The sequence below is a fragment of the Equus przewalskii genome, chromosome 17 (genome assembly GCF_037783145.1).
Source record: "Equus przewalskii isolate Varuska chromosome 17, EquPr2, whole genome shotgun sequence".
Taxonomy (NCBI): Eukaryota; Metazoa; Chordata; class Mammalia; order Perissodactyla; family Equidae; genus Equus; species Equus przewalskii.
Window position 1 is genome coordinate 56,168,945 of NC_091847.1, and position 13,414 is coordinate 56,182,358.

Consider the following 13,414-nt stretch of genomic DNA (forward strand, 5'->3'; position numbering starts at 1 on the left):
ATGTGGATCAGCTCCTGCTTGGATAGTCTCCCTCAGTTCCTAAAAATTAGACTTCAAGTGTCTCACCATGTTTTATGTACCTGAACTGTCAGTTTATTTTCAACATTAAGTTTTATGTTATTGAGTACTGTTATCTGGGCTACAGTTTCTGCATTCACCATAAAACACTGTCAGTTGAGGTGCATATGCTGCTTCCAGTGCAGAACTAGGGGACTTGGGAGCATGAGCATTGAGAGCAGCAGCTGTCGTGGCAGTCTGCAGAGGGCTTGCTCCATAAGCACACTTTAATGGATGCCCTGGACTCTTCTCATGTCACGTAACTGTTGAACGCTCAGTCCATGTTAATTGATCTTCTGAATCATTATTCTGAAAGCATCATGAATCGGAAGATCAAAATAATGTTTAGGTAAACAAGCAAATGTCACCTTTTAAACATGTCATCTTGTCCCCTTAAATGTTCCAGTGTACTTAATGATGGGGGCTTAGCAATATAACACAAGCTTATACCAAGAAAAATAAGAAAATTTGTTTCTTGCTTGCTTGCTTGCTTTTATTTGCTTGCTGCTAAGACAGAGAATGATAAATAGAGATCCAGGGTGAGGCATCAGGCGGGACTAAAAAGGAGGATGAAGAGAAATTTTGAAACACTTCTTCATTTGTTCATTTCGGTCAACTGACTGTATATTAGGTACAGTGCAAAGTGTGGAACACCAAGAAAAAAGTAGCCCTGGCCATGTTCCCAGGAAGCTCATGATCTGATTAGTGAGATAAGCAGTATTTATACAGGAAACAGTTAAATGGACCATGTTGTAGTCCATTCAGAGCGGCGCATGGGTGGTACAGATTTCCAGGGCTCTGGTTGTTCAGAAGAATGGAGGGCCCTGAGCTGTGAGCAGAGCCACAGATCAGGCTTCACAGAGGAATCAAGCCTTGAAATGGGCCTGAGTAGACAGCAGCAACTCATGAGGAAGGACCTGATGCTAACATGATAAAAGATTCAGTGCTTCCAGTTATATATTATCACAGCATTTTGGCTCATGTGAATTCTTGTGTCTATTCGTACCTTCCCACTGCACCAGTTGTACCCTCACTGGCCATCTATTCCCATCAGTGCTGAGGCTGGACTCTCTTTTTGAAATCACCACAGCTTTTGCTTAGGCATTTAAGTTTACTGACAGTTCACTCCTTTCTAAGGAATCACTATCCTTGGTTAGACCAACAGAGAAGTGTCTGGAGAACGGCAGTTAGTTCCTAGCGGTTGAAGCGTCAAGTGAACAAAGAATTAATCTAAGAGTAGCTAGTTCAGTAGGTGGGAACCAGCTCATCACAGACCATACAAAAGAGTAGATTTATCCTATCAGTGATGGGGAGGCCTTAAAGAATTTTAACTAATAAGTGAAAATGCCAGAAATTGGAAATATTACTGCATACTTCTGTATATTAGAAAGATTACTCTGGTACAGTATGGAGGATGGATGGAATTAAGGCAAAACTAGTTGGACAGACTGTTATGATATGAGATAATGCAGGCCTGAACTAAGGAAGTGCCAGGGGTGGTAGAAGGAGGGGATGGGTTTCAAAGACACTGAGCAGGGAGAGTCAGCATGGCTTGGAGATCAGCTGAATGTTAGAGAGAGACAAGGAGACAGTCAAGACTACTTTCCAGGTTGTTTACTTGGATAGCTGGGTAAATGATTGTTCTTTTCCCCAGGAGAGGAAATACAAGAGGAGCTGATTTGTCAAGGGTAAATAATGAGTGGTTTTTGTGGAGACTGAGGTGTCTGTGGGACATCCAACAGAGAATGAAAGATACAGATCTAGGGCTCAGGAGAGAGGTCTGGGCTAGAGAGAAAGATGTGGATACCCCAGTATATCAGTGAAGTTTTGGTGTTGATAAATTGTGTTTTCAGTCAGAATAAAAGAGGGTCAATGTACTGCTATTGAGAACGTTGATATTTAAAGGAAAGGCTTAAAAAAAAAAAAGATCCTTTAATGGAGACTCAGGGGAAGCAGCGGAAGAATTTAGAAAGCGATGACTATTGAGATCAAGGGTAAAGAGTTTAGATAGTCACAAGCAGGAAAAGGTTAACAGAATCTAATCTAGCAGCAAACGATACATGGACTGAAAGTCAACCTTGGAATTTCCAGTCATCTCAGCACGTTTGTATCATGAGGGGAAGGAACCAGCAGATAAGGAGACGCTGAAGATGGAAAACAGTTAACTGATGGAGCGGTTGGCCAACTCTATTTTCATTTTCCCTCTTTTAGTATAGCACTTGGGATTGAACAAGACACTAAATAGCTTGAGTCCATTGAGACAATTGTTCTGCGTATCTTTTTATATTAACATAACTTCACCTTATAGTGTGATTTCAGGTAGCCTAAAGACATCTTTGGTCCATATTCAAGTGTCATCAGTTAAAACCTCAGATTTTTTTAATGACCGGTTACCAAGTTGAGTGGCCCCCCAGAGAGGGAAGGAGAGAGAGATTGTGTTTAAATAACTTCTTAAATTAGCTAACATTTTTGAAGCACATTTTTTAATTTTGTATGTCATGTTTGATATATGTCTAATGGTTAAAATGCTGCTTTTCAATAAAGCTTTTAAATATGTTAACTTGACAAATTCCATCATCCTTTTAGAAGGCACACAGCATATAAAATATATGAAATTAGCATTCTTCACTACATGTTCAGCATAAATTGTTACCTGCCTTGGGCATGTAATAATTTGCAACTGAACAGTATAATGAATTCCTCTTCTAAAGTGATACTTCTTCCCTGATCTATATGTACACAAACACACACATAATTCTGTTATTTTACCTCCATGAAACTTTAAAAGTAACTTTCACACCTGAGAAGCAGCATAGATGTTGGATTTGAGCCTATAGGACAAGGCATTTTATGTGGCATCTATTCCTTTATGAATGACTTTATTTCACAACAGCTATAATTTCACATCCCATTTCATGTAGTACCCTGAACACGAAAATCAAATAGTATATAAGACTACAGTAACCTAGCATCCCGGATTACTATTGATGATAAAAGATTCCACTTGACTTGAGTCTGTCTTGAATACATTACACTTTGTCACTGTTACTAGTTTGATTTTAAGCCCCAGAATTTGTGCACAGCTTGTGCTAAATGCAGTGGATATTGGGTCCGTACAAATGTGAGCAGCAGAATATGACTCTTGTACTCCAGCTAGAATTACTATATTTCATTAAATCAATGCACCATCCATTGTTAGATGTACCACAATTTTGCACATTACTAAGAAAGAAAGTAACTGCTGTCAATTAAACTGACACAGTGCTTCACAAGTGTTAAATGTGTGAGAAAATGTGCATCTTAGAATCAACGAAGTGTGATATGTTTGGGAATGTCAGCAAAAAATTGGCTGAAGGTACTCAGTAGCATAATTAAAATCCCAATCATAGTACTTACCATCCCTCCTACCCACAGCAGTTCACATATCCAAAATAAATATTCAGTGTTGGGATGAAAGTTCCAAGTGTATTTGTTTGTTCCTGAATTCCATAGTTCCCTGACACTTGGCCAAATTTGTTCTGTACAAAGATATTCTTCATAGAATCCTTTACGTCTATTTTTAGCTATCCAGTAAATTCAAATTGATGTCATTTTGAACATAATTTGGCAATATTTATTAAAGCCTTAAAAAGATTTTATCCTTTGACCCTTTGGTCCATGGCTGATATGTCTAGTCAGAGGAAGAAATGCTGAATATAGAAAACCATTATGCACATAAACATTCATGGCAGCTTTATTTATTTTAGTAAAGATCAGTAACAGCATAAGTGCTCAATAATAGGAAATAATTGCTTATTATTCAACGATTAAAATCATATTTTTAAGGATTTTGCAGCATAAAATAAATGTTTATGTGCAAAGAATAAGTGGCAGACACAGGATGTAAAGTATGCACTCATTAAATAATGTGAAAAATGCATACCCCAAAAAACTATAAAGAAATATACCAAGCTACCAACAGTTGGTTGATGGGATAGTAAGGTATGAATTTTTAAAAATATTTTTCTACTTTTTGCATTTTCCAAATATACTATAATAGTATGTATTTATTTTAAAATCAAAAAACAGGGTGATTTTTAAGAGATACCCAGGATTTGGTTCTTGATAGCTCTAGCTTTGACCATTTCCATGCTCATTCTCTCACTCCTTTGGAACCAGTTTTGCTTTTCTTCAAAGGGTTTAAGTCTCTGATGATTCCATCTTGCCATATGTTTCATATCCTCCTCTGGCCATCAGGCTTCCTTCCGTGTTTCCTTCCCAGAGCCCACAGTTCCATTTAGTAATATATATATGCCCGAGTCTCACCCAGTCTAACGTAAATTCTCACCCGTTGTCTGCCTGGGTGGATGAATGCAAGTTAATAGCCAAGGAGGTGGGGATTTGGGAAGTGATTCTGGCTCAGATCTTCAGATGGTAACTTCTTTTATAGACTGGGACGGAAGTTTTGTGTTTCTTGAATATATTAGACTTGAATGTATATGAGGGACGAGGCGTTGGAGAAATGAGCATACCTTGTGGAGCGTTTTTAATGCAGATCGAGCTCACCAGTGATAGACCAGTGTCATTTCTGACACGTCGCCATAGCTTTTCTTGCTCGTTGGCTGGCACGAGTGGCTGGTGACCTGCCTCCTTTTTCCTTGCTTTGCCACTGTTCATGCTCCTTGGGTGCACTCTGTATGTTGTTTCTGCCACTATCTGGGCTCTTCCATGGTAATTATCACAAACAGCATCGTTTCACTGAAAACACCGATATTCTTCAGTGTTCCCAAGGATGCTTTCATGATATTTTTACAGAGAAAATAGTTGAGTTTCAGGGAGGGAAATAATAAATGTGGTCCTGAGCACTGCCTGAGAGCAGTGCACCACAAAGCTTGTAGCACTGGGTTGTAGCAAACTTCAGAAACAGTCTGTAGGATCAAAGCAAAAAGAGGGGCCGCCCTGGTAAGACGTGCAGAAACGGGCTGCTGCATGCTCAGTCGTCTGCTGACACTTTCTGCCACTCTGGTTGCCCAAGTTGGGAAAGTATTTATTTCCATGCTTTTTTGTGCTATGTAACACCTTTTTTCTACCACCGCATATATATTATTAATAAAATATTCCTTTTAAACTTTTAGCTCATTCCCTGTTGATATCAATGGCTAGAGGTTACCTAGTATGCCTTTACACACACCTGTAGGCAGGACCACATTTCATGAATACTGGACGAGATGAGAGCTTAAACGAGAATTAAATGTCCGGAGCAAACCGTTCTACAGCTTTTCTTATAAATGGCAAACTTGTGTTTATAACTCTCACCCTGAGGAAAACCATTACTTGTCCTTGCCGTCAAGTCTCTGTGGGGTTGTTTTGCTAGTTCTGTTCCAGGGGCAACAGAAGGTGCAGTCACTTTGGAGGAACCATTAGTTGAGGTTTGTGTGAACCCCTGAGGTCAAGGCTGTGATTCTGCCATTCAAACCATCAAACAACCTACATGAAGCCTCCTACTTCCAAGACAGCAAAACATGTCTGGTTCCAATTATGTCAATCACTAAGACAGCTTTCAGTATACCTGTGGACAGAGAAATAATGAAAGAACAAATAAGCATATAGATAGTAGTCACAAAGGATAGGAGTAAAACAGTATTTTTTTTTCAAATTCCAAGTGTTTGAGATTTTGCTCTAAGAACAATGATCCTGAGCACTTTTGCAGAATGTAAAGATATGCGGATTCTTCCTTTGAAGCATGTGGCTTGTTTACTAAAACAGCAATCACCTTTTTTCTAACTAACAAATCACATTTTCTCAGAGAACTGGGCACATATTTCCTCCTGGCCACCAATGTGATGACTGTGGGCCCTGTATCCACATTTAATCCGTCAGTGCTTCACGTCCCACCAGACCAAGTGTGTTATAGTTTACACATATTTTACAAATTGGTTCTTAGGACTTTAAACAAAAGCCAAAAGCTGCAAGTGAACAATTTTCTCCTCCGAAAGCAAAAGCTGAGTTGAAGAGAGAGAGAGCGTGTTCTGTGCTCCATGCTCAACAGCTGTGCCCTGCTCAATGCAAGTGTGAAGTTTAGCCACTCAGTAGTTTATCCTGGATTTTTTAATAGATACAGAGTTATAATTATGGTATTTGTATATGTGTCAGTTTACTGTATTCACTGATTCCATATGAAGAAAGCAGAATTCCCATTCCCTGGGGCAGATGCCCTCTTCCGTAAGTCTTGATGTTATCTTCCACTCTCTGACACGTTCACTTCCATCTACTAATTGCTGACTTTAACGGGAGGGAAAGGAGCTGTCCAGCGTTTCACCGGGCCTTGTCCTCACAACGGTCTTTTACTTGAGACTTGATGTAATTCCAGTTAGGTACATCACGCATGTGGAACATGTTCCTGTGCATCAGTGTGACGCAGGCACCTTTGTCCACAGGGCCCCGGTAGGGAGACCATCTTATGTAAAGCTGTTCTCTTCTCGCCACACACACTAAACTGTTATAGCAGATGGTATTTGATGCTGACTTAGAGTGTGTTGAAAGTAGTGTGATGCAGATAACTTAGTTTCCTTTCTCTGCTACAGTCATTATGCTTTTCAATGTCTGCATTGCTGAGTGAAGGCACCTTTTGGCCTGCACTTGACTTAGTTCTGCTACACTGTCGTATGTGTTAATTATGTGCTCCAGGAAAATGAAAGTACAACTATTTCCTGTCACTAGACTAAAATATAATTCTATAAACTATAAAGCCAGTTCATTGTTCATTCCATTTCCAAATAACTTTTAAGATAACCATCTGGCTTGGAAACAACTCCCAAACTCCAGAAACTAAAACAAAAGAAAATGAAAGAATCAATAGTTTTATCCCAGAGTGTAAAATGTAATATATATCTGGTGGTAGACGGGACTTGTAGATAATGGGCCCAACTCTAAGGGAGAGGGAATGTCATGAATCATTTTTATGAAACCCATGAACTCTTTGAACCCACTAACCTACTAAGTAGTAGTCTTATATTACAAAAAAATGAATACCTTAATTCTGAGCCATTTATTTCCTTCTTACTAGTAGGCTTTGGCCTATGACGACTCCAAAAGTTACAGCTAAGAATATCCTAGACTTTGTTGTCTAAAGTGTACCTGTCTGCTTTGTCTGTTTTGTGCTTGCTTAATTTGAAATTACATGTGCGATTTTTGTCATTTTAAGGCACTCAACCAGAATGCTGAACTAAGGAGTCGGTTGAACAGAATACATTCAGAATCTATTATTTGTGATCAGGTTGTCAGTGTAAATATTATTCCTAGCCCCGATGAGGTAAGACTCATTTTTAATAGATGTCCAGTACTTATTTTATAGCATCTAAATCTGCATATTTTTGTTTATTTTTATACAGTTCTTTCACTGTTAGTAAGAGTCCCTGCATAAATATTTGTGTTGCTGATAGTTCAGTGTTCTTTGAGCTTAACATCATTTATTTTTGGTGATCAGTGTCTACTTTTTTGTGTGTGTGTGGTGAGGAAGATTGGCCCTGAGCTAACATCTGTTGCCAATCTTCCTCTTTTTGCTTGAGGAATATTGTCCCTGAGCTAACATCTGTGCCAGTCTTCCTCTGCTTTGTATGTGGGATGTCCCCACAGCATGGCCTGATGAGCAATGTGTAGGTCCACACCCAGGATCTGAACCTGTGAACCCCTGGCCACTGAAGCAGAGCACACAAACCCAACCAGTACACCACCTGGCCAGCCCTGATCAGTGTCTGTTTTTATTTGTTCTTGTGCTCACATGATGCCACTGAATATTTACTTTATATATACCCCAGCTTTGAATTTTCTGTCTGTCTCAACCTTCGTTTGAAATGTTCATTAGATAAAAGTTTTCTTAAGATTTGTTTTAAAAACCCTCTCTCAGGGGTGGCCCCATGGCCTGGTGGTTAAGTTCAGTGCTCTCCCCTTCAGCTTCCCAGGTTTAGTTCCTGGGCGCAGACCTGCACCACTCATTAGTGGCCATGTTTTGGCAGCAACCCACATACAAAGTAGAGGAAGTTTGGCACAGATGTTAGCTCAGGGACAGTCTTCCTCAAACAAAAAGGTGAAGATTGGCAACAGATGTTAGCTCAGGGTGAATCTTCCTCAGCAACAAAAAAAGAACTTTATCTAAGGAGAGAAGCCACCTGACCTTGCTAAGATAGTACTAATGGTGCTGCTACAGCTACTACTGATGATGATGATGATAATTAATGACTAACACATGTCAAGTGAACGCTACTATATGCTAGGCATTGTGCTATTTCACATGTGTTATCTCATTTGACACTCTCAACAGCCCTCTGAGGTAGGCGCTATTATTATTCCATTTTTCAGAAGAATATTTGAAGAAATGGTAAGAAGATAGGAGAACATTCAGTACGTGATCTAAACTTAAATGTATAATTCTGTTTATAACCCTTTATAAAATTATTATTTTATAGCCATGAGAGTTTACACTTTTTGACAGTAATATTAGGTTTTATATACAGTGATGCATGTAACAAGGTGAGAGTTTTAACTAATACTAAGGTCATATTTACACAGAAAACATACATTTTACTAGAAAGCTACAGGTGCAAGGGTTTTACCATCTAACTGCTTAGGAAATACCACCCCAAGACAGCTTCTCTTTGATTGAAGTTACCCACCCTATGTCCATTCACCTCCATGGGTCCCCTGATCTCTGATGACACTTGCGCTCACTCAACTGCTCAGAATCTAGAAGTATTTCTAAAACTTTATCATTTACAAATTAGTTAACATTCTCAGTTTGAATCTTCTTTTCAACCTGAAACGTGTACTAGAATATATATATATATACATATATATATATATGTATATTATACTTCTCACATATTTTTCTTATTGAAACTTAAATAGCTTCCTGGAAAACAATATTTATCACTTACTGAATAAAAATACAGGTTGGAATAAGGTTCAATAGTCTAGTCATATATTTCATTGGCTAAAATTCATGATCAAACTGGAAAATGACTTTTATATATTCTATCTCAAAAATTAGTCTTAACAGATTGTTTTCTTAGCATATCTTTAGTGGTTTCTACAAATACTTCTTGAGGTTGAGTGTACTGGTTAAGTATAGCTAGTAATGACAGGCCTAGTATATGAGAATGAACTTGACTCCACAGTCAGTTCAGGGTGTTGATAGGGACTCAATCTGTTAAATTCTACCTGGTATCAATTGAGCGTAGATTTAAAATCAAGTCACGGTACCAGCATCCTCCAACTATGCCTTTTGGATTCTTTAGACATATCGGAAGGAAACTTACATTGTGGTCATTACTGAGTTGCAAGTGAAAATTACTTGTGGTCACCACTCTTAACATATGGTATGAATTTCTCTAGAAATCTGGCTAGTACATCACGGTCTAATTTGAGCAAATAGCTATTCTTTACACCAATAACAATTACACTGTATGCTTCTCTCTTCTGTAGGCTGGTGAGCAAATCCATGTCAATCTCCCCCTGTCACAGCAAGTAGCCAATGAGAGCCGCCTGTCCATGTCAGAGTCTGTCTCTGAGTTCTTTGATGCGCAAGAGGTACTCCTGTCTGCAAGCTCATCAGAGAATGAGGTAAGGTTCCTTGATGTGTCAACCCCAACTACTTCTGACTGCGAGTTTGAGTTAAAGAGAGTAAGACTATGGAACTCTTTTTTTTTTTTTAACATCATAGTAAGATGTCCAAATTGTAGCAAAAAGCCAAAAGCATGCAAACTATATTGGTTCCCATTTACTGAGCACTAAGCACTTCTGGACATCAACTTATATTCCTCTTAAATTTGATGAATAAAAGGAAAGAATCAAGCTTATTTTGACTTTCTTGTACAATTCATATTTCAAGTAACCAAATAGCTGATTATGTAGCTAATAAATATAGAGAGAACAAGAGAAACAGAAAATCACTATTCATGCTTGCACATGTGCACACACATGTATGTGTATATATATACATGTATATATGTGTATATGTATACATCTTTGCTAGAGACATGAATTTGAGCTTTGAAGAATAGTGTCTAGCATATCTAGTTGGGTAATTATGGTTTTTGGAGGCTACCATAAAAGCTTTATTGGATTGCTTTTCGTGTTCATGCGTCTTGGCAAGGTCTTAGAAACAAGGAATCTCTTCCTTGGTCAGGTTGCAGAAACTAATTCTTCTACTGAAATTTAGTCAAGTGTGCTTTGACTTTTTTATTTATTTATTTTTTTGGCATGGAAGAAGCAGCCAGAACTCTTTCCCACACAGCTGATTAGGAATTCTGTCATTTGATATTGCAAATCTGTACTGCATTTTTACAAAAAGGAAATGAAATGGTTGCTAATGTTATTTCCATATCCATAGAAAATAGATTGGAAGGAAACATCCTGACAGTTAGTAGTAGTTGTTTTTGGATGTTTGGAAGTATGAGTGATTTTAGAGATAAAATTAAATGGAAAAGAGAAAAAAATAATGAACATATATCATTTTTATAATGGAGGAAAGGTAAAATAGAATTCATGTATCAGATACTGAATTTGTTATCACACCAAACCATGCACCTGCCTCTCAGATCCCAAGTCATGCATTAGCAGATTCACAGATTCCCATTCATAAGCCAGAGTACTGGTTTAATTATTCATAGTGATAATTGGTGCTATCAGATGGACAAAATAATTATGCTCGCTGATTAGCATCTCTTTCTCTGTAGGCAAATCTGCATGGGAAGCTTAATTCTAGTGAGGAGGTTGTTTGGTGAGCAAGGAAGGAATGGGAGCAGGAGACGTGAGTTGAGTTAACTTAAGGGAGAAGGGGCCAGGGTGTAATAGCTCCCAGCTTTCGTCTCCATCATAGGGATACTCTGACACATGGATGGGGTATTTGTGTCTGTGAGCCAGTCTCTGCACCCGCAGGGACCACCATGCTGGAGACATGCTGCCAGCATTTTCTTTTCTGATTGTCCCTTTTCTGAGCTCCCATTGCTGACCAGTCCTTTGTCCTTCTTCGATGAGTTTCCTATCAAACTTGACTCTACATTATCTGGGCTGTGCCCATCATCTGATAACTTTATAGCCTATCTCTCTGAGAGCAACCTAATTTCCTTATTTCCAAGTTTTTTGGGGGGCACACCCAACTGGGTGCCCAGATGCCACTTGCACCAGACATTGACAATACAGCAATGAAGAGAACGTGAAGCAGATTATTGCACAAGTCCAAGCAAGATGGTGCCACCCCCTGGGGAAGAGTGAACCTAGTGGAGGGACAAGAAGGTAGAGGGCAGGGGTACATGGAGGTGTTACATTCTCTTTGAGGCATCGTGAATTTATCAGACCTCTCAGTGGGGTTATTTGACCAGCATTTTGGACATTCAAGTTTAAAGCTGAGAGAGAACAGATCTGAAGAGAGAGTGAGTCAGGTCAGGATCCACATAACCAGCTGCCTGTGAGACACTGCCACCTGGGTGCTCCACAGAACCTCTAATTCAGCATGTCCAAAATGAAGGAATCAACAAACCCGTTCTATACACACACACACCCCCCTAAGGAAGAAACACAAACCTACACGTACTTATATTGCTTATCCAGGTGCTCTTGTACCCAAGTATTCACATCAAATACGCAAGTGTTTCCCTTCACTCCTGCCTTACTACCACCCACCACCCACACTGATTTTCTCATTGGGTTCTGTAACTTCTATCACCTAAATACTCTCAGATCCATATATTTTCCCACAGCTCCCTGCTACCATCCAGTTCAGTCCTCCGTCATCTCCCCACGTAGGTCACCCTGTCAAACCCATAACCGGTTTTCCTGCCTTCTTGCCCCCTCTAATCCATTTTTCACTGGGGAGCCTGATTAATCTTTCTGAAATGCAAATCTGATTATGTCCCTATTCCCCAGTGTCCTTAGGATAACTATCTAAACTCCTTAGCTATCATACAAAGACCGTTATAATCAGATCTCTGCCCTCAGCTGTAGCTTCCTGCAACCTCTGTTCTTCTGGAGTCTTCCAGGGGCCAGGGGAGTGATTCCTGGAGTAGTCAATTTGCTAAAGACACCCTATGTCCCATGCTGAAGCCAGGAAAGTGACTCTCTCCTACAACCCACACTGGAAAGAACTGAACTTCATACCTTTTCCATGTGCCCTCTATCTTACAGGTCTTCATAAAATGACTATTTTTACCTAAATCTTCTCCCTTTATCACAGCACTCAGTCTTAAGTATTTCAAGAAGCTAGACCATGGCAGACCCCACGATGTTCTCAGTCATTCCTCTCCTTCAGCTGAGACTGTTACTGCATCAGCCTCAGCTGCCCGAGTCTCTTAAGTTCCTTTGTCATGAGGTCCCCCAGAAGGCTCCTCAAGTCTTCACCCCAGCAGACTCGGCAAACCCATCTGGTTAGTTGACTGTACATATGTGAGTCCTAGCAGCAGCTGCAGGGGCGGCTCAAGCTGCATATTCTGCACTACAGCTGCCAAAGGTGACTGGGCATCTCCACTTGCCATCCACCCTGGCTGGAACACTTCCAGAGAGCTACACATTCAAATCCCTCTCTTGCCTCAGTGTACTCAAAAGTCACCTTCGCAGATGCCTACCCTGGCTGCCTGTCTACAATTTAGAGCTACCATTTCCTCCTCTCCCCTCACCTTCCATATTCCTCTTCCCTTTTTATTTTTTTTCCTTAATACTTAGCATTATCTAACAAAATATACATTCCATATATTCCACTCGTCTGTTGTGTGTCTCCCATACTAGAATGTAACTTCCATGAGGGGAGAGATTTCACCACTAAGTCCCCAGCACCAGAACGGTTCTGGTGAGCCCAGAGCAGGTACTCAATAAATGTTTGCTAACTGAATGAAGGAAGGAATGCTCATAGCACCTTAACACATGATTAATCTGAGAAACATCTGGGCATTCACTGTCTTACATTAACATTTTCCATGACTGAGAGAAAAATCCTCTTTATGTGACATCTACCAAGGCACCTCACTTAATGAATGCTTGGTCCCTTTAAAAAATGCTCTTCTTCTCATGGGCCGGCCCCATGGCTGAGTGGTTAAGTTTGCACGCTCCGCTGCAGGCGGCCCAGTGTTTCCTTGGTTTGAATCCTGGGCGCGGACATGGCACTGCTCATCAAACCACGCTGAGGCAGCATCCCACATGCCACAACTAGAAGGACCCACAACGAAGAATATACAACTATGCACTGGGGGGCTTTGGGGAGAAAAAGGAAAAATAAAATCTTTAAATAGGATAAGAAAAAAAAAATTTTTTTTTAAAGTTAAAAAAAATGCTCTTCTTGCTTCCAGAATGATCTACGTCCTTGCCTCTGCTTTTAAACTTGTTTCTGCAA

At 39.8% G+C, this 13,414-nt stretch overlaps 1 protein-coding gene across 50 annotated transcripts in view; it reads left to right on the forward strand.

Moving 5' to 3' along the window:
* The window catches only part of OSBPL6 (oxysterol binding protein like 6), a 198,763-nt gene that overhangs the window by 166,605 nt on the left and 18,744 nt on the right, over positions 1-13,414 (forward strand). For 35 of the 50 annotated variants that reach the window (XM_070580305.1, XM_008515493.2, XM_008515496.2 and 32 more), the window contains 2 exons: positions 7,241-7,348; positions 9,517-9,654. In XM_070580305.1, the coding sequence (XP_070436406.1) occupies positions 7,241-7,348; positions 9,517-9,654 (246 nt within the window). The remainder of the gene's footprint in view (positions 1-7,240; positions 7,349-9,516; positions 9,655-13,414) is intronic. The other 15 variants (XM_070580318.1, XM_070580306.1, XM_070580315.1 and 12 more) reach the window with 1 other exon arrangement.